The sequence below is a fragment of the Thalassophryne amazonica genome, chromosome 7 (genome assembly GCF_902500255.1).
Source record: "Thalassophryne amazonica chromosome 7, fThaAma1.1, whole genome shotgun sequence".
Classification (NCBI taxonomy): domain Eukaryota; kingdom Metazoa; phylum Chordata; class Actinopteri; order Batrachoidiformes; family Batrachoididae; genus Thalassophryne; species Thalassophryne amazonica.
Window position 1 is genome coordinate 63,658,852 of NC_047109.1, and position 26,365 is coordinate 63,685,216.

Below are 26,365 nucleotides of genomic sequence, written 5' to 3' on the forward strand. Positions count from 1 at the left end.
GGACGCCCCGACAATCATGATGACGCTAAATATAATCTTATCAGATATTCCTGCCATGTGTGGTTTGTAAGAGTGCTCTGATCTGCTCAGAAGGACATGAGGAGCTAAATGTGACATGCAGCCAATCAGAAAGCAAGGTGTCTGACCTGGGAATGTTCGTGTGTGAAATCTGTTTGTGTGTGTTGTTTTTACCATGTGGCTGACACCACACACTGTACAACTTAACCTGTCAGATCTATGATTTGTTTTTATCTCCACGTGGGGTCTCTCAGGTTTTGGAAACCTACAGATAATTTTAAAATCCTGCGATCGACAACACTGTGATATAACCAGTCGTCAGTAGATGGCAGTGTTCTATGCATTTTGACGCCAGTTATATCACACAGCCTGAATCACAATTTCGACTTCTTCTGGCATTTTACAATGCAACAAACACAATAACAACATATATACAACCCAGAGAATATATTCACAAGAGCTTTAGGCACAATATACAAAGAGTTTAATGCTGTTGTCCATGTGGAGCCTGATCAGAGCGTCTAAAATGCATTCTCCTGTCGTGAACTTTTACCCATAATGCACTGCGCACACACCATGTCCACACTAAAACCTTCAAAATTAGTACATTATTTTAAAACTAAAACATATATCTGATAGTTTCACTTTATAAAACTTCAGACGTGACGTTAACTTAAATAACTTCTCCGAAATTAGTTTGGTTAAAATTCTAACCATAAGTTAAAGCTCTATGCCTCTGGTTGACTTGGGTGCTATTGTAAACATATTTGTATGGGGTCAAAATAAATGAGTTTTTTTCTTTATTCTGGAACCAGCCAAAACTTATTGGAAGATAATTGGTCCGATGATGGTTTTCAAAGTTATATAAAAAGCTAATCTGATAATGAAAACATTTTCTTTGATCATTAGCGGTTAGCGGATTAGCGGAACTGTGCCCACCACTGGTTATAGGTTAGTAACAGAACCTTTCAATCCAACCTCATGGAGACAGGAAGCCAGTGAAGAGATGGCAAAATGGGTGTAATCTGTTTGAACTTTCTGCTTCCTGGCAGCAGCATTTTGAACCAGTTGGAGACCCCTAATGCTGGACTGCGGTAAACCAGAAAATAGAACATTGCAGTAGTCCAATCTAGAAGAGACAAATGCTTGAATCATGGTCTCAGCATCAGCCATAGACAGGATGGGACGAATCTTCACTATTTTCCACAGGTGGAACAAAGCAGTCCGCGTAATATCTCTAATGTGGAGGTCAAAGGACAACATGAGATCAAAAATCACCCCAAGCTTCCTCACTTTTTCAGTGTGAAGTATGTCACTCAAACCATAGTCATTTTTAAGGAATATTTTCCTAAAATGTTATTTTAGGAAAATATTCTTTTAAAATATTAAAAATATTTTTAAAATATTTAAAATATTATTTTTAAAATGTTGCTCAGTTAGTTTAGTGCACTTAGCAAAACAGTGTCTCCACCAATATTTTGATTAAGTTGGGAACAGACAACTTGAGGACTGTGGGGCCTTGGAAATAGTCGGCACTCTGAGTGCCCTCAACATGTAATATATAAATGTTGTGGGTAAATTGATCCAGTCTGCATGAAGCACCAGTTTGTGATACATAAAGAGAAGATGGACTATAGATTTAAAGACTTACAGTGCAGGGAGTCTGCATCCAAGGTTCACCATCTATCTGCATCGGAAGGGATTTACTGGTTCTGTTGGTAAGAAGAAAATGTTTTTACAACAATAATAATGTAGTGTAGTGAAGAAACACATGATGAAAGACTGAGCTTATATTTGCAGTATGTACTATTTTATACAGCATCAAAAGCTACAAGAATTACAAAATCAAATACTAATATTGCAAGGGATCAAAATAAAAAAGTGCAAGCTATCAAACTAACACTTGCCTCAACAAACATTCCATGATTTTATGTCACAAAACTTACTTATTCCTGAAAGATGAGAAAATGCGGTAAAATTGCCATATGATTTCAAAGATGCCAGGCATAAACAAATGTCATATATGCATGATTCTTCTGTGTTCCACAACAGAGAAAAGCTGCACTTGGTGGTTTCCCTCACTAGTCTCTTTCTTGCATAGTCACTCAGTGTTTGAGAAGTGTCTACTCCACATAGATTTATTACTGTTTGTATTTCTATAATGCATAGATATATTTCTATGAAAGGATACATAAGCTACTCAGAGGGTACCCAAAGAGGATGGAAGGGGTTTTAAAGGAAAATGGAGGACATACAATGCAATATAGAACATTTCATAATAAAGGGGGATGTAAACTTATGAAATTACATTTTAATTATGTCACTGTAAGTTTCATTTATTTTTTTAATTTTAAACTCTGTCCATTTTTGTTTGTTTCGATGATGAAGGAACTCTTTTTTGCCATTTCATAATAAGGGGATGCAGACTTGTACACTCAACTGTAGAAGTCATCCTCCACTTTGAAGCACCGGCTTTGAGCTCATAGTTGATGACTGTGGCGACGATTCACTACAAATATAACCCAATGCTAAAATACCCTCGGACGAATGAGCATAAAAATAGGAAATAAAATGTGACCTTTTGACCTCTTAAAATAGGCCAAGGTTAGCCATCTTTGAACTTGTCCAAGGACTGTGTTCCAAGAATCCTCCCTGTGATTTTTGAAAACCCTGGCAGCAATAGGACTGGACTTATGCTGAACATGGATGGACGGACAGACGGATGGACACAAAGCCTTCGCAATACCCGATGGCCATATTTTGGCCTCTGGTAAAAATCACTTATTTGAATTACAGCTGCACTAGCATGTTTCCCGTGGGGATCCATGGGCTCTAGATTGGTTAGTGTTTATAAAATAGGTACACTCAAAAAACTGACTCAATCAATCAATCAATCAATCAATCAATCAATCAATATCTTTATTGTCACTATAAAAACAAAGTTCATACAGTGAAATGCAGTTTAGCATCCTCTCCTCTGTGGCAGCAAAGAAAGTAAGCATATTAAAAATATAAATAAACAAGTACTTTTAAACATATCTAATATAAAAAAGAGTGCATTTGCGTATACAGCAGAGCTGAAAAGTGGCTTGTGCAAATTTTAGAGAAATAGGGAGGTGTCTGATGGTTTATGAGCTGGGAGGTTGGATGGTAGATGGCAATGATGGGGATGGTTGGGTGTCACAGGGATTGGAGATGGTGTGATGGCTTTCACTGCCTGAGGGTAAAAGCTGTTTTTCAGTCTGTTGATGTGGCACTTCGCAGACTGGTATCTTTTTCCTGAGGGGAGGGGGGAGAAAAAGAGGTGACTGGGGTGAGTGGGGTCCCCTGCGATGGAAGAGGCCTTCTTCTGGAGACGGCTTATGTACATCTCATTTAAGGGGGTACTATGGTTCCGATGATCTTCTTGACTGCTCTCACCACCCGCTGAAGGTTCTTCCTGTCCTCTGCAGTGCAGCTGTTAAATCACACTGGGCAGCAGTACGTCAGAAGGCTCTCCATAGTGGCTCGGTAGAAATTAATCATCAGCCATTGGGGAGGTGAGCCTGTTTCAGTTTCCTGAGAAGTGGAGCCTCTGTTGGGCCTTCCCCACTTGGCAGGAGATGTTGACAGCCCAGGTGAGGTCAGCTAAGATGTAGACGCCAAGAAATTTGAAGCTCTGCACTCTCTACTTCTTCACCATTAATGAAGATGGCATGGGTGTTCTGTGCGTGTAGATCTCCTGAAGTCCAGAATCAGTTCCTTGGTCTTGCTGATGTTGAGATCCAGGTTATTATTGTGACACCACTGTTCCAGAAGCTGGACCTCCTCCCTGTAGGCTGTCTCATTGTTATTTGTGATGAGCCCTACAACAGTGGTATCGTCAACAAATTTGATGATGGTGTTAGTGGTGTGCTTGGGGTGCAGTCATGAGTGAAAAGGGAGTAGAGGACAGGACTGAGAACACATCCCTGTGGTGTTCCCGTGTTCAGGACGAGGGTGGAGCATGTGCAGCCCCCCATCGTGACGTGTTGAGGTCTGTTACTGAGAAAGTCCAAGATCCATGCACACAGTGGGCTGCTCAGGCCCAGGTTGCTCAGTTTTTCAACCAGTTTAAAGGGTATAACTGTACTGAAGGCAGAACTGAAGTCCATGAGTAGCATCCTTACATATGTGTTCTTATGGGCCAGGTGAGTAAGGGCTGTGTGGAGAATTGTGATCACAGCATCTTCTGTTGACCTGTTTGCTCAGTAAGCAAACTGGTGTTGGTCTAGGTCAGCTGGGATGATGGATCTAATGTGAGGGATAATGAGTTTCTCGAAACACTTAATGATAATAGGGGTTAGAGCAACCGGGAGGAAGTCATTCTGGTAACTCACTGTGTTTTTCTTGGGTATTGGGATGATGGTAGCTGTTTTGATACAGGTGGGGCTCATAGACTGTTCAAGTGAGAGGTTAAAGATGGTAGTGAAGAGTTTTGCTAGTTGGTCTGCACAGTCCTTAAGGATTCTTCCAGAGGCTCCATCTGGACCAGGAGCTTTCTTCACGTTGACTTGGCGCAGGGTTGTTCTGACCTGGTTCTGATCCAGATTGATGGGGCTGTCCTCCACTGTCAGTGTAGGCTGGGGAGTGTCTCCAGGGTTGCTGCTCCGTTGGTCAAAGGGAGCAAGGAAGTGGTTCAGTGTGTCTGGGTGGGTGCTGCCTGTGAAAGGTGTGGTTGCAATGCTGTCTTTATAACCAGTGAGAGATTTTATTCCCTGCCACATGCATCTGGAGTTGTTGCTGTTGAAGTGCTCCTTAATGTGTTGCTAGTATCTGCGCTTGGCCTCTCTGATGCCCCTCCTCAGGTTGCTTCTTGCCCTCTTGTAGGCCAGCTGATCCCCTGACCTAAAAGCGGTGTCACATGCTCTGAGCAGGGCAGCTAGTTCTCAGTTGAACCACGGCTTTTTATCGGGCAGCACTTTAACAGTTGTTGTCTCAGTCACACAATCAGGACAAAAGTTGATGTAGTCCAGCACAGCTGATGTGTGGCCTTCCAGGTCTGTCACCTCGGCAAAAACCTCCCAATCTGTGATTTCAAAACAGTCCTGCAGTGCTGAAGTGGCTTCCTCATTCCACACACTGTGTTTATGGTTGGTTTCTGTCTACAGATGAGTGGTTTATATGCTGGTGTCAGGGACAGGGACATATGGTCAGAAAGACCCAGATGAGGCAGAGGTCAGACTTTATAGGCATAAGGGATGTTACAGTAGATCTAATCCAGTGTGTTTTTCTCTCTTGTTGGAAAGTTTACATATTTGTGGAATTTAGGCAGGACAGACGTCAAGTTGGAGTGATTAAAGTCCCCTGCCGCTATGACAATGCTATCGGGTTGAGCCGCTAGATGTTGGCTAATGGAGGAGTGCAGCTTCTCCATACCTAGCTTAGCATTAGCTAGTGGCGGTACATAAACAGCAGTTACAACCACTGATGTAAACTCTCTACACAGGTAGAACGGTCTAGCCTGCAGCATCATGTATTCAATGTCTGGGGAGCAAAAAGAGTCTTTAATGGCAAAGTTGGTATACCATCTTTGGTCAATGTAAACACACAAGCCCCCACCTCTGCTCTTTCCTGAGTCCTTGGTCCTGTCTGCTCTGAAGACGGTACACCCTGCTAACTTGATGCTAGCGTCGGGAATATTCTTGTCCAATCAGGACTCCATGATGATCATCACACAGTAATCCAACTTATGAGAGGTGATCCACAGTTGCAGTTCGTCCATCTTATTACTAAGCAAACGGGAGTTGGCAAGGAAAAGACTTGGGATCGCTGGTCCACAGCTAGTCCACTTCTCTTGCCACGCTTTTGTTTCCTCTCTCACCGCCGTCTGTGCCACAACACCGGTGGGGGAATGATAGTAGGTTCCGCGGGGTCGCGCCATATCTCCGGTGGGATTGAACCCCAGTTATTGTGGTCCGAGTAGCCTTGCGGGCCGGCATATAAAGTCAGCAGGTCAGCTGTGCTATTCTGTCGTCCTGTGGACTGGTTAATACGCACCAGGAGAACTAGCACTACAAAATAACTGACGTAGGTTGAGGAGCTCTGGGCCGCTGCAACGAGTCACGCTGCCATCATCGACTCACTAGATTGGATTTCCATCTCATCAATATATTTACTCCCAACTAAATTAAATTAAATTATCTTGTATGGATGTGTTTTATTTGAGTTGGGGATACATATATTTATTATGTGGAAATCTTGCTCATAATAGAATTGAGTTCATCCAATGAGTTTTTTTTTTTTTTTTTTTTTTTTTTTTAGTGTAGCTAACATTTCTCAAGGGTGGTAATAAATTAAGCAAAAGTTTGTATAATGAGTTGGAATGGCGTGTGAGTCCAGAATGTTTTTAGAACCTTAGACCTCAAGATCTTTTAGAAGAAGGACCCCAACCCTTTTATTTCCTGTTAATTATGTAATTTTTTTTTAATGTTAATTTACTGTCTTAATATATTTATAAATTGTTTAGGTTCTTGTTATCACATACACACTATTATTATTATTATTATTATTATTATTATTATTATTATTATTATTATATTTATTATTATTTCTATTTTGACATTTGATTTTTAAATGGACCACAATGGAAATAAGTGTTTTCACTTTCTTGTGTAATCCATTTTTTAAACATATTTACAATTATATTATGTACTTAGAATGAACTTACTAATAAAATCACGCACACAGGCATGCACACTTTTAATATAAAGATGATTTACCACCTTCCGCTGGAATGACGTAGTAGTCCAGAAAGTAATTAGCAACATTAGATAATATTCATAGATTGTCCAAAAATATTAGTCCATTCAATGTTCTGTTTCGGCGCCATTCATCCTTGACCCAAAATACACTCAACAAAAATATAAACGCAACACTTTTGGTTTGCTCCCATTTTGTATTGAGTGAACTCAAAGATCTAAAACTTTTTCCACATACACAATATCACCATTTCCCTCAAATATTGTTCACAACCAGTCTAAATCTGTGATAGTGAGCACTTCTCCTTGCTGAGATAATCCATCCCACCTCACAAGTGTGCCATATCAAGATGCTGATTAAGACACCATGATTAGTGCACAGGTGTGCCTTAGACTGCCCACAATAAAAGGCCACTCTGAAAGGTGCAGTTTTATCACACAGCACAATGCCACAGATGTCGCAAGATTTGAGGGAGCATGCAATTGGCATGCTGACAGCAGAATGTCAACCAGAGCTGTTGCTCGTGTATTGAATGTTCATTCTCTACCATAAGCCATCTCCAAAGGCGTTTCAGAGAATTGGGCAGTACATCCAACCAGCCTCACAACCGCAGACCACGTGTAACCACACCAGCCCAGGACCTGCACATCCAGCATGTTCACCTCCAAGATCGTCTGAGACCAGCCACTCGGACAGCTGCTGAAACAATCGGTTTGCATAACCAAAGAATTTCTGCACAAACTGTCAGAAACCATCTCAGGGAAGCTCATCTGCATGCTCGTCGTCCTCATCAGGGTCTCGACCTGACTCCAGTTCGTCGTCGTAACCGACTTGAGTGGGCAAATGCTCACATTCACTGGCGTTTGGCACGTTGGAGAGGTGTTCTCTTCATGGATGATGCGAGGGAGATGTGTTGCACTGCATGAGGCAAATGGTGGTCACACCAGATACTGACTGGTATCCCCCCCAATAAAACAAAACTGCACCTTTCAGAGTGGCCTTTTATTGTGGGCAGTCTAAGGCACACCTGTGCACTAATCATGGTGTCTAATCAGCATCTTGGTATGGCACACCTGTGAGGTGGGATGGATTATGTCAGCAAAGGAGAAGTGCTCACTATCACAGATTTCGACTGGTTTGTGAACAATATTTGAGGGAAATGGTGATATTGTGTATGTGGAAAAAGTTTTAGATCTTTGAGTTCATCTCATACAAAATGGGAGCAAAACCAAAAGTGTTGCGTTTATATTTTTGTTGAGTACCAAACAGCAAATATCAGCTGTCCCCAGTCACACCGCATGCAGAACATTTTGTTTATTCTGCATTCTGCTGCAAGCAGGTGCTTTTATTTTTTACACACGCAGAAACAGTGATGGTGGCCAAAGAGATTAAAAGCAATACTCGTTTTACACATGGTAACTTCAACATGACATGACAACAACTGACAACAACTAAACTGACTAAACCAATTGAACTACAAAAACACAATAAATCAATAACACTAACAACACTGTTAAACTAACATGAACCTTAATAACAACATTTAAAACACCAAAAAACTGAACTCTCATGGTGCATTGCAGCAGATCATTCATTGTTTATTGGTTAGCTAAAATGACTAATTTCCCCGAAAACATTAGTTCTATTAACTTTCCATTTTCGCGGCATTCATTGATGACCTGAAATATATAAGCATACCAAAAGGCAAATGTCAGCTCTCACGCACGCATGCATGCACATGAAGGCCACTTGGCTATTATAATACAGATTGTTGTCTAGTTAATGCTGACCTGATGGTCACTGAAGAACACTGGGCAAGGCGCCTTCCTGCACTCTTCAGGCCGGTGTAGATCTGTCCCATCTCCATAGCTCCTTCCAGGGCCACCACCTCCAACAGCTGGTCAGACAGGTCTGAAAGACAAAAACACCTTTAAAGTCCAACTGACCGCAACTAACTGGTATCATGAAGGTACACTCGAGAACTTGTCAAGCATACATGAAAGCAATTTTTCTACATAGATACAGGTAACAGAAAAGTAGCATAGAGGAAAGTAAGAAGAACACAGTGAAATCAAGGAGGAAGTTGGAAGGAAAAGTGAGAACAAAATATAAAAGAACAAGAAGCAATCTGCTTGACTTTAAAGTTTGCCTGCTGCTTCTTTAACCTTTCGGATGCAGTTTTAAAAAGGCAACAAGAACGAGCTGCAAACAAAACAGCTATTAATTAGATTGCACCGGTAATGCAAAGCAATCTTGTGATAATGTAATTATTAATTTCTCTTCTGTTTTGCAGTCATGAGCATTGATTTTGACCCTGCTGGAAGCCCAGTGTCACGCAGGGCCCATCTGTTTCAGCGAGGCCGTTCTGCCTCCGACTCTGCATTGACTCGTCCCTCCACAAATTAAGAAGCTGCTGCCTCGCTGTTGGGAGTAGACAGACACTAATTGAAAGTAAGACCCATTTTTAGGTACTCAGGCAGCTTAGTTTGCCATCACCAATCCGGTTGTGCTGCGGTTCAGCTGCTGTTACGATTGTCTCGGTTTCCTGAAGGTGTGTCACCGATAGCGTTGTTGTTGTCGGGAGGTGTTGTTGACCCTGCTGAGCTGTGATGTCCAGCTGTCACCATGGTGATGGACATGCGTCTGTCCCTATCTTGGTACTGGACTATGAATGCAGTACTTTCTAAGGTTGGCGTGTGTGTGTGTGTCTGTGTGTAGATACACAGCAGATTGACCTCACGACATTCAGCTTTAAAGCTTCTCCCCTCATCGACCTCTTCACATCAGTACAAACTGCCCACGCTGACACCTATGATCAACTGCGTCAGCACAGCGATTACCAAACAGGACTCCTCATTGTGTGGAGCCACATATACTATCCAGTGAACCAGAGTGCTCACTGTAGAAAAGGTCACAGAGTCTCGTTGGCAAATATAACATGGTCAAGAAAAAGCTGCACAACCCGTTTGCTTAAAACACCTCAAAATATAACTCACCTGCATGTTTAGGGTATAAACACCTGCCAATTTTAAACCAGTCCCAGCTGAGAATGTAGCGCTAACTTGGTGTTTACACACTAAAATTGTTTTGTGGAGTCAATGTGTATAGTTTAAACTGAAGAGCTTTTTCAGAATGTGCACAGTTTAGTAAGTTGATAACTCATTCCAAGATGTCATAACTCATTCCAAGATGTCAGTACAGTGTCATACACAGTTGACAGTGGTTTGAAAATAAACAGTTTGATCATAAGATCATGTTCTGTTAGACCTCAGTGCTGCTTTTGATACTGTTGACCATAAAATTTTATTACAGAGATTAGAGCATGCCATAGGTATTAAAGGCACTGCGCTGCGGTGGTTTGAATCATATTTGTCTAATAGATTACAATTTGTTCATGTAAATGGGGAATCTTCTTCACAGACTAAAGTTAATTATGGAGTTCCACAAGGTTCTGTGCTAGGACCAATTTTATTCACTTTATACATGCTTCCCTTAGGCAGTATTATTAGACGGTATTGCTTAAATTTTCATTGTTACGCAGATGATACCCAGCTTTATCTATCCATGAAGCCAGAGGACACACACCAATTAGCTAAACTGCAGGATTGTCTTACAGACATAAAGACATGGATGACCTCTAATTTCCTGCTTTTAAACTCAGATAAAACTGAAGTTATTGTACTTGGCCCCACAAATCTTAGAAACATGGTGTCTAACCAGATCCTTACTCTGGATGGCATTACCCTGACCTCTAGTAATACTGTGAGAAATCTTGGAGTCATTTTTGATCAGGATATGTCATTCAAAGCGCATATTAAAACAAATATGTAGGACTGCTTTTTTGCATTTACGCAATATCTCTAAAATCAGAAAGGTCTTGTCTCAGAGTGATGCTGAAAAACTAATTCATGCATTTATTTCCTCTAGGCTGGACTATTGTAATTCATTATTATCAGGTTGTCCTAAAAGTTCCCTAAAAAGCCTTCAGTTAATTCAAAATGCTGCAGCTAGAGTACTGACGGGGACTAGAAGGAGAGAGCATATCTCACCCATATTGGCCTCTCTTCATTGGCTTCCTGTTAATTCTAGAATAGAATTTAAAATTCTTCTTCTTACTTATAAGGTTTTGAATAATCAGGTCCCATCTTATCTTAGGGACCTCGTAGTACCATATCACCCCAATAGAGCGCTTCGCTCTCAGACTGCAGGCTTACTTGTAGTTCCTAGGGTTTGTAAGAGTAGAACGGGAGGCAGAGCCTTCAGCTTTCAGGCTCCTCTCCTGTGGAACCAGCTCCCAATTCAGATCAGGGAGACAGACACCCTCTCTACTTTTAAGATTAGGCTTAAAACTTTCCTTTTTGCTAAAGCTTATAGTTAGGGCTGGATCAGGTGACCCTGAACCATCCCTTAGTTATGCTGCTATAGACGTAGACTGCTGGGGGGTTCCCATGATGCACTGTTTCTTTCTCTTTTTGCTCTGTATGCACCACTCTGCATTTAATCATTAGTGATCGATCTCTGCTCCCCTCCACAGCATGTCTTTTTCCTGGTTCTCTCCCTCAGCCCCAACCAGTCCAGCAGAAGACTGCCCCTCCCTGAGCCTGGTTCTGCTGGAGGTTTCTTCCTGTTAAAAGGGAGTTTTTCCTTCCCACTGTAGCCAAGTGCTTGCTCACAGGGGGTCGTTTTGACCGTTGGGGTTTTACATAATTATTGTATGGCCTTGGGGCAACTGTTTGTTGTGATTTGGCGCTATATAAAAAAATTGATTGATTGATTGATTGATAAAACTGGAATTATGGCACATAATTTATTCTGATTTAAGTGAAATAAGTTAGTAATCCTCAAAAAAATAAGGTAACAATTTGTATGGACATTTCTGAGTAGAATGGAGGTAAAACAAAGAAACTGTAATAATTTAAATGAAAAAAAATTGACGGCTACTTATCCACACTAAAACATTTTAATTAACTTAATTAACTTTGTAAACGACAAAGTAAATCAACTTTACTAAGCTATTTAAATGCTTTGCTGAATAGGGTTGTTCATGTTACATAGTGAAAAAACAAAAGTTGTGAGAGAATTCGGGCCACATGTTGTTTTTTGTTCCACTTGGGGTTTTATAGGTGCAGACCAAATTTGAACTCAATCAGATAAGATTTAAAGGTCACCCAGTGTGACACATTTTCCTCTCCCTCCGCTGGCAATGCAACATCACCCTAATGGAAGAAGACTCTGATGCCATTATTTTTCATTTACAGGTACATGTGATGGCTTCTAATCACAAAAAGTAGTGGTTGATTGGTCACCCAGAGGAGAACATTACTGGAATTACTGGATTACTACATTGCTTGTTTGGGGAAAATTGTTGCTTTGTGGGGGACCCCTAACAATGTCCAATTAGAATAAAAATTGGCACAGATCTTTTATTTTATTAGTGGACCAAGAACAACATGTGGCCTGAAAGATTTTGGAACATTTGACATTTTGAACAGGTATATTGCTGAACTTGAGTTAGTCTCTTATCAACATCTGATGGCAATTACAAAGCAATGGTTTGATTCATGCACACTGTTAGGGGCCCTGTCACACTTTGGCAATTTAGCCAGCATATGCTGATGTATGAAAAATGAGCAGAATACGCTGGATATGTCAAATAAGTTATGAAGCTGTCACACCATGACGATTATCCAGTGTATGCTGACAGCCACGTTTCCACCGAGTGGTTCGGATCAGTACTGCACGGTATGATACGTCAGAACAGTTAAGTCTGGCTTGGTTTGTGTTTCCACCGCTGGCTTTTTTGTTTGGCAGACGGAACACGGAAATATTGATGAACACCTCATCAAGAGTGCATACCCTGTCGTGCAGTGTCTCTTCTCCACACAGAGGCAAGACAGAGTAATTTAACATTTTATAATTTTATTTTTTCTCTTGGTGGATCATGGGATATATTTTCATAGTGTGCAGACGGTTAAAGAATTGACTGATGCCTGTGACAAATGCTGATGTGAATGAATGAGGCACTGTGACTGTTTCAACTTTTAAAATAAGTTAATTGTCTTCTTGTGGCACAAAGTGCCAGCATTCTCTGGTTCAGGCAAAGAAACGCACCAAGAGAAGACAAGTACTGAGGGACCTCTTTTAAAATGCTATGTTTCTTCAGCCATGGCATAGAATTAAAGTATTTCAGACGCTGTTTTAAAAAAAACAGGATACATTATGCGGATAAGTTTTCCTCAGGCTGTGATGATGAATCTCACTGAGACGACCTAACAGGTAAGATTGAGACTTTATATTTACTCAGTGTGTGAATGGTTTTAATACAGTCTGAACTGCATGAGGACTGCAGCTTTCAGTTTTTCAGCCAATCAATGCACAGCATCCATGGATGTATTTCGACTTATGAGTAGTTTACAAGAAAGATGTGACAACAATTGTATAATTTACCTACAACGTATGGTCCATGTATGGGGGATGTATGAGCCATATGCTGGCATATGTCAAGAATATTGTGCATGCCCCAAATTTTTCAATGTACTCGCAGTATTACGACATATATGAGCGTGCTTCAATGTGCTCTTAACTTATACAAACTTGCCCATAACTTATTTGACATATGCCAGCGTATGCCAGCATTTTTAACATGGCTGGCATACGCTGGCTAAAACGTCAAGGTGTGACAGGGGATTTAGTTTAATTGTTTGAGACAGTGTATTTGCTTTTAGAGTGCATTTTGAAATGTAATGCAAATGCATTTAATACCTGTTAGATTCTTCTAATAAAAGTAGCTTTTGCTGCCCCTCCCCCACCCCCTTTTTTATTGGCATGTTAACACAAAATTAGTTCCAACAAAAGTGAATATGTAAGCGCCGCGAAGCACACCACAGCGGCGCGAAGCTCGCTCATGGTACAGGGAGTCCCAAACAGGAAGTTCCAAATTTTGAGTCCATGGACTAATAATGACACCAAAGTTATATGGGTGAGGAAACAACAGTATTTTCTGCCAGAAATGAGGTCCAGGATGTTAAAAGCTGCATTTCTCCTTTAATCCAGGCTGAGTTTTATATACACTGGTCCCTCACTATATCGCGGTTCACCTTTTGCGGCCTCGCAGTTTTGCAGATTTTTTTTTGTACAATTTTGCATGCTGCTTCTAATTTTTTTGTTTATAACAGTGCATTGTGTTCTGCGTCCTCATCAGGCAAGCCTTAAAACATCTATAATAATTGTAAAAAAAGTAAGGCTGACTACTTCGCAGATTTCGCCTATCGCGGGTTATTTTTAGAACGTAACTCCCGCGAAAGAAAGACCACTGTGTGTATATATATGATGCAGGTGTTAGTTTTGGGGATAAAAATTTACAGGGTGATTCCATAATTTGTTCCTCAGAATTGAGTGATTCCATATTTTTTTCCTCTGCTTGGTCTAAAAAAGTAACCGTTACTGACTGCCACAATCTTTTTTTCTTGATTTCTTATAGTGTTTCTTAAAGCCAGAAAGTTGCCATTTGAAATGACTTTAGTTTTGTGTCATGTCTGTGATCTGCTTTTTTTCTACAAAATTAAACAACTGAATAAACATCCTCCGAGGCCGGTGATTCCATAATTTTTGCCAGGGGTTGTATAAATGAGCATCTAATGAAAAAAAAATGCAGATATTGCTAGGGAAGCAAGACTACTAAAAAAACAGAAACACATTGTTGCTACATGGGTCTGGAACTGTAGAGTGTGGATTAGAGTGAAAGAAGGAACAAATGGTATACAAATCAAAAACATGGATGACCTTACAAAATACAGACCTGAATAGACAGTTAAGTATGACGCCAGTTGGTAATTTGACCAACAAAAATCTGATCAAACATGAAAACAGATGATAAAATATATGACATAGACACCAACACTGATGAAAGTATTTGACTTAAAAACAATTGGTTGTGAGTATTATATGGAAGAATAGCTAAATAGTGAAAAAATTACAGAAGATACCCTGTAAACTCATACATATAAACAGCTGAAGCTTGTATTGTAAAATGTCAAAAATAAAATATTATTTAAATCAGTTTAAAAATAGATTCAGCATTGTTGCAATCACAGAATCTTGGCTTAAAGATGACCTCATGGCTGATGTTCAAATGGAGGAATATGAGCTGTATTTTGTAAACAGAAGAGATAAAAAAAAAAGGCAGAGGTATTGCTTTGTACTCAAAACAGATCTGACATGTACAATTGTAGAAGAAATGACAATTATAGATGAAGTCAAAGAAATTGTAACAGTGGAAATTGTACATGAAACATCTAACAATATTCTAATCAGTTGTGTATACAGAGCACCAGACTCTTGCATTGTGAAATTTACAGATAAAATAATAGAATTATTCCATCAAATCAAAAACAAAACGCTTTTTATGTGTGGAGACTTTAACATTAATATAGAAAGCTCCAGTTGCCCAAGAACAAGTGATTTTGTGAATTCAGTGTATAGTTTGGGTTTATTCCCCTTGATAACAAAACCAACCAGAATTACATCGCAAAGTGCAACTGTAATTGACAATATATTCACAAATAGAACAGTTGAAATTATTAAGAATGGGATCTTGGTGACAGATCTTAGTGATCATTTACCAGTTTTTTCAATATTTAAATACAAAAATCGGTACAAGAAAAAAAACTGTTCTAAATTTTAAAAGAGATAAGTCAGTAAAAGCCTTAGAGGCATTAAATTATGACCTTAAAAATCAAAATTGGGAAGAAGTTTATGTTGGCGATGTTAATGTAGCATATAATTCATTTATGAAAATACTGATGAAATCATATAATAAAAACTGTAAATTAATAAAAATTAGTAAGAAAAGAGTAAATAAACCATGGCTGACTAAGGGAATAAAAAATGCTTGTGTAAGAAAAACTATTTATATAGGTGCTTTTAAAAATGCAAACAAAGGAAACAGAACACAGATACAAAAAATATAAAAATAAACTATTGACAATAATTAGGAACAAAAAAAAAAGATTATTATAGTGAACAATTAATAAGAGTAAAGATAATATAAAGGCAACATGGGAATTATAAATAGTGTGACTGAAAGTGATGGAGCGAAATCAACTTTTTCCAAATTACTTTGACAAGGAAAATAAAGAGAATATGACATAAAGAAGTTTCAAATGAGTTTAATGATTATTTTCAAATGTGGGATCAAGTCTGGTGGGAAATAAACTAATAGTAGAAGATAAATTAAATACACTTATAAATACGGTCAACAGTATTTTTCTTGACAATGTGGAAAAAGATGGATAAGAAATATTGTAAAAAAACTGTGTAAGCAAAAGATCAACTGACTATGAAGATTTAGACATGATGACTGTAAAAAAGTATAATAGAAACTGTTATTGAACCATTCACTTACATTGTAATCTGTCCTCTGTCAAAAGGAAATTTTCCAGATGAAATGAAAATTGCCAAGGTAGTCCCCATTTTATAAAATGGAGACAAACATAATTTTTCAAATTACAGGCCAGTGTCATTGCTTCCACAGTTTTTCTAAAATGATGGAAAAAGTTTTTGTGACAAGGCTGGACAAATTCATTGAGAAACATCATATTTTAAATAATGCTCAGTATGGATTCAGAACAAAACATTCGACAGCTATGGCAATTATGGAATTAACAGAGAAAAATATCAACAACAATAGATATAAGGATTATTTTGTAAGTATTTTTATCGACCTGAACAAAGATTTTGATGTTATCGACCATATCAAGATTGCTTCACAAGTTACAACAATATGGAATTAGAGGTATTGCACATCAGTGGGTAAAAAGCTACTTAGAAAATAGCAAAACAGTTTGTTCAGATAATAATACAAAATCAGAATTGTGTAACCATTATTATGGAGTACCACAAGGGTCGGTACTTGGACCCAAACTGTTTATTTTGTATATCAATGACTTTGTGAATGTATCTAAAGTACTTGGCAGCATATTATTTGCTGATGATACAACATTATTTTACTCTGGATCAGATATACAGGAAGTAGTACAAGTGATAAATACACAGTTGTAAAAAGTTAAACAATGGTTTGATATAAACAGATTGTCACTAAATCTTAATAAGACAAGTTTCATATTGTTTAATGACAAAGTGGAAAAAATGATGTGTCATTAAAAATAGATGGAATGGACATACAAAGGGTAAAAGAAACAAAATTTCTAGGAGTCATGATTGATGAAGATCTTACATGGAAGTCACACATAAATTACACAAAGGAAAAACAGCGAAAGCCATTGTTGTTTTGCACAAAGTAAAATTTTCGTTAAATAGTTATGGTTTATTAACATTGTACAATTCATTGATTGTCCCATATTTAACTTATTGTGTAGAATCTGGGGATCAACATGTAAAACTTATACACAACCATTATTTATTCTGCAGAAAAGAGCTTTAAAAATGATTAGCATAGTCGTTTTAGAGATCATCTAATCCATTATTCATTAAGTATAGGGTACTTAAATTTAATGATTTAGTTGATTTGAAAATATTACAAACAATGCATCAAGCTAATAAAAATACCTTACCAATAAACATTCAAAATATGTTTGAAAAAAAGTAGTAAGTATATAATTGAAAGGAATAGAAGTCTTTAAAAAGCCAAGATTCAGAACCAAAGTAAAGGAATGGAGTATTGCAGTGAATGGTGTAAAATTAATGGAACAACCTCAACAAAGAAATCAAAGAATCAAGGTCCGCTTAAATTATTTAAAAAACATATTAAACTAGATGTATTAAGTAAGTATGAAACTATGAATAAGTCAGTGGGTTGTGACCAAGTGTAAAATGTAATCTGTTAATAATGTCTAAATGTTTTAAGTCTAAAATGTAACCTGTTAAAAATGTAATCTTTTAAATAATGGCTAAAATTATGAAATAAGTCAGTGATATGTGACAAAGTCAAAAAATGTAATCTGTTAAATAATGTTGAATAATGATGCTTAAAATTGAAAGATTGTATTGTAAAAGGGGCAGAAAATATAAGACTTGTTCTTCCCTCTGCTCCTTTTCATTCAATGTCTTGTAATATATTCATTTCTGCTTTTCTGTTTTCTTTTAAATGAATGAAATAAATATTGGAAAAAAAAAAACACAGAATCTCGTCTCTGCTGTTTGGCGGACGATGTGGTTCTGTTGGCTTCGTCAAATCAGGACCTTCAGCGTGCACTGGGGCGGTTTGCAGCCGAGTGTGAAGCGTCCGGGATGAAAATCAGCACCTCCAAATCCGAGGCCATGGTTCTCGACCGGAAAAAAGGTGCTTTGCCCTCTTCAGGGTCGGTGGAGTGTCCTTGCCTCAGTGGAGGAGTTTAGTATCTCGGGGTCTTGTTCACGAGTGAGGGACGATGAGCGTGAGATCGATAGATGGATCGGTGCAGCATCTGCAGTGATGCGGTCGCTGTATCGGACCGTCGTGGTGAAGAGAGAGCTGAGTAGGGGGGCAAAGCTCTCGATTTACCGATCGATCTATGTTCCGATCCTCACCTATGGTCATGAGATTTGGCTCATGACCGAAAGAACGAGATCGCGAGTACAAGCGGCCAAGATGAGTTTCCTCCGCAGAGTGGCTGGGCGCTCCCTTAGAGATAGGGTGAGGAGCTCGGTCACTTGGGAGGAGCTCGGAGTCGAGCCGCTGCTCCTCCACGTTGAAGGAGTCAGTTGAGGTGGCTCGGGCATCTTTTCCCGGATGCCCCCTGGACGCCTTGCTGGAGGAGATGTCCGGCACGTCCCATTGGGAGGAGGCCCCGGGGAAGACCCAGGACACGCTGGAGGGACTACATCTCTCGGCTGGCTTGGGAACGCCTTGGGGTTCCCCGGAGGAGCTGGGGGAGGTGTGTGTGGATCGGGAGGTCTGGGCAGCTTTGCCTGAGCTGCTGCCCCCGTGACCCGACTCTGGATAAAGCGGAAGAAAATGGATGGATGGATGGATAAGCAAATTAAAATGTGTGAAATACCAAGTGTTCCAATACTTCTGGAGGGCAATGTATCCTAACCTTATGATAAGTGTAGAATGAGTGTGGTATTGTTACTGTTTTGTTTAAGAATGTTAATTTTCACTGTTGCTGCACTTTGTGTGAAATCATAGTCATATTGTATATCATACTGATATGGCAATATTGAGAATTATCATTTGGGCTATATTGTACAGCCCTACTGTCAACTAGCTGAAAACGTTGAACATTAATTTCCATCTACATTAAATAAATGCTTAAAATGGCAGGGGGTTAAGAGGACTGTAATTGGGTGGGGGGTCTGTGGGGTGGCTTGAAAGTGAAAACACTTATTCCACTGTGGTCCATTTAAAAACAAAATAATAACAATAAAAGTGGTTTGAGCAAAGCCACAGTGCCGAGGGTGTCAGCGCAAGCTCGCCGATGATACACGGAGATCAATCATGTGAATTCAGGTGACCTAGCCTATTAGCCTTGTAACTATGAGACAAATGCTTCACAGTTAATGTAGCTTAGATGGGTTCTGTTCTGAAAAACCATCATACTTCCCTTTTAGACTAGTCTTTTCTTCATCTTCTTGCTTTATGTGTTCGACACAGGAGACCTTGGTCATTCATGGGCATTAAATGGTCATCAAAATATATCAAGCACAAGTACTTTATACCACTTGAGACAGAAGCAAAATACATGGCCATTTTTCCACATAGTAAACAAAAGGGGAAAAACAAAATAGCATCTATAAAAAGCTAAATAAGTTGTTCTGTTTTTCCAGACTAAATGCAGTCACAGCAGTTCTACAAATACCTTAGCAATTACACGTCAGTTTCCATTTAGCATGTTGTATTGGTGAGTTTCTGTTTTTATCTTGAATTGCCAACCATTATTTCTTATAATATTAGAAAGTGCAAATGAAACTTGTGGAGTAATAACCAAATGTGGTTTGTGACAAATATAGAAAAAAGCCATCCTGTTTACTTCCCAGAGATACAGAAATCTGAAGTCATATAAATAACCATTTACGCAAGAGGGAGGCTACATTATTAACAAACATAATAAAGCAGACGTTGGCCAAATATAAACTGAAACACCCCTTACCTAGCCCACAATCAACATTACATGCCTCAGCCAAATGAAGAAGCAGTGTTGAGGCAATATTACTGTACACTGTCATAAAAACAAACACAGGCAGTGAAGGTTACCACAGAGTCAGTGAGGCGCTCACATGAATGAAGGTTACCAGCACAAGAATCATTCTAATCCAGTAGCAACAAAGGCTCCTAATTTATAATTGTTTGCATCTAATAGAAACTAAAAGATAAGTGACAACCAAAGGCATGGTTCCTTGGGAGGATTTGGTTGAGGAAAAGCCGAATTCTGTTTTCAGGACAGTAGATCAGAAGATGCATCGTTATGAACATTTGGTATTTTGCAGATGACAAAATAATTCAAATTTGCTTTTCCATTTGGTACTTTTGTTCCAGACCAGCACATACTTCAACTGGAGCACCACTCTCATAGAGTGCAAACCTCCGCTAACACTAGTTTCCAATTCCACAAATTTTTACCTTGGAAACAAGCTTCAAGGTCAAAGTCCTGTTAGAAGTGGCTTTTTAATAAGCTAAAATATAACACAAAATATAGCTCAAAAGGGCTTTTCAATGTTAAAATCAAACAACCACTAAATGTGTTGTCCTTTTAAATAAATGCAATGAAATGAAAACTTTGCAGTACGGATCAGATGCAGATCAAACTTAGTCTATACCTTGAGAGTGTTAGTTTTCACCTCACTGTCAAAAATGAGCGTGACTGAGGCACTTTTGATTGAGATATTTTGCAAAATGTACACCAAATGGGCTTTTCAATATTAAATTCAAATGTCCACAAAATCCAGAATCCGGATCAAATCAAATCAAATCAATTTTATTTATATAGCGCCAAATCACAACAAACAGTTGCCCCAAGGCACTTTATATTGTAAGATTGGCCTATAATTAGCTAAGATAGCTGGGTCAAGTGATGGCTTTTTAAGTAATGGTTTAATCAGATACAGAACAAACTTTGTCAGGTGATAGTGAGTGCCAGTCTGCATCTCATTTCAAATATGACAGTGATTGGGGCACATTTGATTAAGATATAGTGTAAAATATACATTAAATGGGGTTTTCAATGTTAAATTTCATTTTTTGTCAAATTTTGTCAGTTGATAAAGCATACCATCCTACATAATGAAAGAAATGAGTTCTTTTTGACAGTTATGAATTTTTGAAAATTCAAACAATGTTAAAGGATAGGGATTTTTCCAATTTTCCAAGCTTTTTTCCGGACTTTGACCTTGAAAATTGAATCAGTTCTTGCCTGTCAGGATATGAATCATCTGTAAAAATTTCATAAAGATCTATAAAAAATTGCGGGTTACAGACTGTTCCCAAAAGACAAACAAACAAACAACTAAGCTGGGTGAAGGTAATATGGCTTTTTCTGTTTTATGATATATGTAATTTATCAGTTCAGTGCAGGTTTGGGACATCTAGTTGTAATACTCTTCTATGACCAGGCTGTACCTGCTGAATTTTCTGAGTCATCTCATGAAATTCCGATGATTTTCCATGTACAACCCCAATTCCAATGAAGTTGGGATGTTGTATAAAATGTAAATTAAACAGAATACAATGATTTGCAAATCCTCTTCTACCTATATTCAATTGAATACACTACAAAGACAAGATATTTAATGTTCAAACTGATCAGCTTTATTGTTTTTGTGCAAATATTTGCTCATTTTGAAATGGATGCCTGCAACACATTTCAAAAAAGCTGGGACAGTGGTATGTGTTACATCACCTTTCCTTCTAACAACACTCAATAAGCATTTGGGAACTGAGGACACTGATTGTTGAAGCTTTGTAGGTGGAATTCTTTCCCATTCTTGCTTGATGTATGACTTCATTTATTGAACAGTCCTGGGTCTCCATTCTTGTATTTTGCGCTTCATAATGCACCACCCATTTTCAATGGGCGACAGGTCTGGACTGCAGGCAGGCCAGTCTAGTACCCGCACTCTTTTACTACGTCCCATCTTCATTGGAATTGGGGTTGTTGTTCAGTGTTTTAATGCCATGCTTTCAACTTGCAGTTCTCCAGTTGATTTTTAAAAAAAAATTAAAGTAAATTTAGCTTCACTGCTCAGATCTGAACTTATTAATTTTTTGTCAAGATTAGTTGTCAACCAAATGATTAATGAGTTGTCCTAATCCTATTTGTACTATAACCAACGTACAACTTACTGAGAAATCACTGGGACAAATTCTAACAAGTATATGAAAAATCACAGTGTATCTACATTTGACTTGAAATCTAATCTTTCTTGACTCCGAGTCTCCTCCAAAATGATTTGAAATCTGTTCATACATTGTTTGTTTTACAGTTTCTAAATGTTCCCCGCCTCCTGCAAGCTCAGTTTCTTCATCAGAGAATTCTGAGTAGTATTTTATCAGTTTACACAAATGTGTACTTTGGGACAGAGACTTTTGTTTTAGTTCCTGCAATAGGCTGGAGTCACTCTCTTAACTGATTCCATTACCACTGGGACCATTGTGGACTTTGGTTTCCACATCCGCCCTAACTCCTCCATCAGCCCTTCATACATCTCAGGTTTCTCATGGTTCCTCCTGATGGAGCGTCACTTGGGATTGCAACATCGATCACTGCTGTCTTCTCCTGGATTGTGTAAACCACCATGATGTGTGGTTGGATGGCCAGCAACTATTTTTTGGAGTGAATGTGCTGGACTTTATTACTGGCTTCTTTGTACAGCCTCAACCAAGGGTCCGGCATTCAGTGGTAGACCCCCTTGCCTCTACTGTGCTCAACCATATAGGTGATCTATTTCATAAATGGTGCTTATTTTATCCATAACAGCAGCTCTGAAACAAATGTGCCATGCCACTGAGCCTTGGTGGCCAAATTCAAGGGTTAGAGGTCTTGATATTCTGTTTCAGGAGGACTAAACAAAAGTGTAACCAATCACACTTATGATGCTAGAGATGGCTGCCAAAGTCCAAGTGAATCATAAAATCTAACAGTCTATAAAATGAGCAAGTGCACTTACAGAATGTGTTATGAGGGGACAGACTGCATGTGGGGAACTAACAGGAAGTACAGTTACTGCCCAAAATACAATAATAACAGTGTAATAATAGTAATAGTCTGAATGACAATATCTTACTGAGACAGGATTTGAAAGGCATCCTTGTCACTATGAAAGCACAACTGGTGCAGGTGGCCTACTGCACACTACATGTGAGGTGACAGCAAGAGAGAGAGAAAGAGAGAAAGAGAGAGAGAGAGAGAGCAGATAATGTGAAAGCAAAACTGAAGGGAAATGGAGAGATGAGCAGGAGGCTGATCCTCCATTGAAGGCTTCATGGGGCATGTCATGGGGCATCAGTCCTAAAGCTCCTCCCCCCTCCCCCACCTCCTCCAGTCACCCCATCCACACTTCAACCTACCACCAACCCATATACTGCAAACCTCAGACCCACTGTAAATAATTCACTCCGCAGCCATTCCCTTCCACCTGAGGGGCTTGTCTCCTGGCGTCACCAGCGGGACGATTTAACAGCTCCCGAAAGGTCAGGTTTTTTTAATCCTCCACCCACCCTCTCTCCACCTACAAATCCATCCTGACCACCCACACACACACACACAACACACACACCACACACACACACACACACACACACCACACACACACCACACACACACACACACACACACACACACACACACACACACACACACCACACACACACAGAGTTCCTAACAACAGTTTGATCTGCGCGTTGTGAGCAGCGATGCCCCCTCTGGCTTAATGCACTCCTGTGTTTACCTCTGAATACACCCCTCAGTCGATTTGACAAGTTATGCCACTCACCTTGAACACACCTTCAGCACACAAATGGGTGCAGTCTCGCACATCCATGCACAACCGTACACCAACTCCAATAAACAGGCAGAAACATACACCACTGACCGCCCCCCCCAACACACACACACACACACACACACACACACACACACACACACACACACACACACACACACACACACACACACACCACTTATAGTAAGTGCTTTCCCAGGTCCAAACTGTGGCTTTTTTTTTTCTTTAACTACCAAACTGATTGATTTTCATTCCGGGTCCACCGTAGCAAGGCCGGCCTTTGAATGATCAACTATCTCCCTCTCAGCCCATCCTCCTGGTAATACACTAGACATTCTTTTGACAGTCACATCATCACATTATTCAATCAGCAGTGTCACTGACAAGCATTAGCACTCTTAGGACACTGTCAGCAGTTTGATTATGTTCCGAGTATGCTTCCATCTCGTTCACATTTCTTACATTTAGTAATGCTTCACTATCCCGGTTGTGATTTCACACTTTCTCCAACTTTAAACACTATGAAACATTTATTTAGTTTAGTGCACACAAGAGGCACAAAATGGTTCCTTGGTTGATTCAATAATTTAAGAAATTGGATTGTTGTTTTGAATATAATACTAATTTTTGTTTGGATATTTGCCTGAAAATATGGGGTCAACTTACATTCAGGGTCTATACTTTTACACGTCAATACATCTGTAACAGCAGGCGGTGCCAAATGACTGTGAAATGAGTGTGCCCACAGAAGGGAAGCTACCCGTCCCTCTAACATTCTACAGAAGCAGTTCAACAGACCCTAAATGCTGTTGATGAGTACTGTGTTTTGACTTACCATACATTGCTAGCTGTTTACTGTTGCCAAAGAAACAAAATGCACATGCAGCGCAATTTGTTTAAGAATGTGTTTGGATGAAGTACTCAGTAGCACCATTGAAAATTTTTTTTAAATGTACTGGGTATTATGCAACTGAGGAGATGACATGACGCAAACTTACAGCTCCTGCAGCAGTCATCGAACAACTCTCAAGCAGCCAGGAAATAACAGTATGACAAAGTGCAATGTTACAAGATGGTGAGAATTAAATAAAATGCAAACAGTCTGTAAAGCTTATAAAGACAAAGATAAAGATCAACTTTATTTATCCTGAAGGAAATTATTTTGAGTACAGAAACAGTAAACAGTAAACAATGGTTAGTTAAATATACAACTACAGAAAGTGTTAGTATCAAATTTGCCAAAGAACACATCAACTGGCCTAAAGAGAAATGGAGGAATATTCTGTGGACTGATGAGAGAAAAATTGTTCTTTTTGGGTCCAAGGGCCGCAGACAGTTTGTGAGACAACCCCCAAACTCTGAATTCAAGCCACAGTTTACAGTGAAGACAGTGAAGCACGGTGGTGCAAGCATCATGATATGGGCATGTTTCTCCTACTATGGTGATGGGCCTATATATCGCATACCAGGTATCATGGATCAGTTTGGATATGTCAAAATACTTGAAGAGGTCATGTTGCCTTATGCTGAAGAGGACATGCCCTTGAAATGGGTGTTTCAACAAGACAATGACCCCAAGCACACTAGTAAACGAGCAAAATCTTGGTTCCAAACCAACAAAATTAATGCCTCGCAGATGTGAAGAAATCATGACAAACTGTGGTTATACAACTAAATACTAGTTTAGTGATTCACAGGATTGCTAAAAAAGCAGTTTGAACATAATAGTTTTGAGTTTGTAGCGTCAACAGCAGATGCTACTATTATTGTGAACACCCCCATTTCTACTTTTTTTTTTACTTACTAATTTCATAGCCTTACGAGTGTGCATATCATGAATGCTAGGTCTTGTTGGATTTGTGAGAATCTACTGAATCTACTGGTACCTTGTTTCTCATGTAACAATAAGAAGAAATATACTCAAAACCTGGATTAATCTTTTTAGTCACATTGCACTATTATTATTCTGAACACTACTGTGTATATATATATATATATATATATATATATATATATATATATATATATATATATATATATATATATATATATGCTTGTGAGTGTTTTCTTCAGTGTGGAATGATTGATTGGTAAAGGATTTGGAAACTCCTTACCAATACCACTTTTGAAAATGTCACACACAAGCTCACCAGTTCTCAGAGAGCAGCTGACTCATTCTTCATTTATATGTTTCCATTGATGGGTTACCTTTTGACGCAAATGGGTTCATGATTTTGACAAACGGCCCTTCAGTCCACTCCTATTAATTGAACCTGCCCACTGGCGCCTATACAGACCATTACCACACAAGTGACACTTCCAAACAGTGACATGATTGTACTTCTTCTTTGCAAACAAAACCTGCTCACTGTGATTCACCTTGTCATCAGTGAAATATTAATGTGCTTGGGAAAAGTTTGGCCAAAAGTTAGTCTTTGATTTCCCTGATGGGAGCTAGGACGTTGACTGTGAAAAGAGCTCCCTACTCTGCCAATCTTATTTCACTTTCCTGTGGAGTGAGTCTTAAACATAAACCAATAATATTCACCTTTTATACATACAGTGAGTAAAATAAGTATTTGAACACCCTGTGATTTTGCAAGTTCTCCCACTTAGAAATCATGGAGGGGTCTGAAATTTTCATCATAGGTGCATGTCCACTGTGAGAGACATAATCCAAAAAAAAAAAAAA

General features: G+C 39.1%; 1 protein-coding gene across 1 annotated transcript in view; it reads right to left on the reverse strand.

Moving 5' to 3' along the window:
* dgkb (diacylglycerol kinase, beta) overlaps positions 1-26,365 on the reverse strand; it is a 290,604-nt gene that overhangs the window by 11,992 nt on the left and 252,247 nt on the right. Inside the window, exons 23-24 of the mRNA XM_034174329.1 lie at positions 8,529-8,649; positions 1,670-1,730 (exon numbers count right to left, since the gene is read on the reverse strand). Of these exons, the coding sequence (XP_034030220.1) occupies positions 1,670-1,730; positions 8,529-8,649 (182 nt within the window). The remainder of the gene's footprint in view (positions 1-1,669; positions 1,731-8,528; positions 8,650-26,365) is intronic.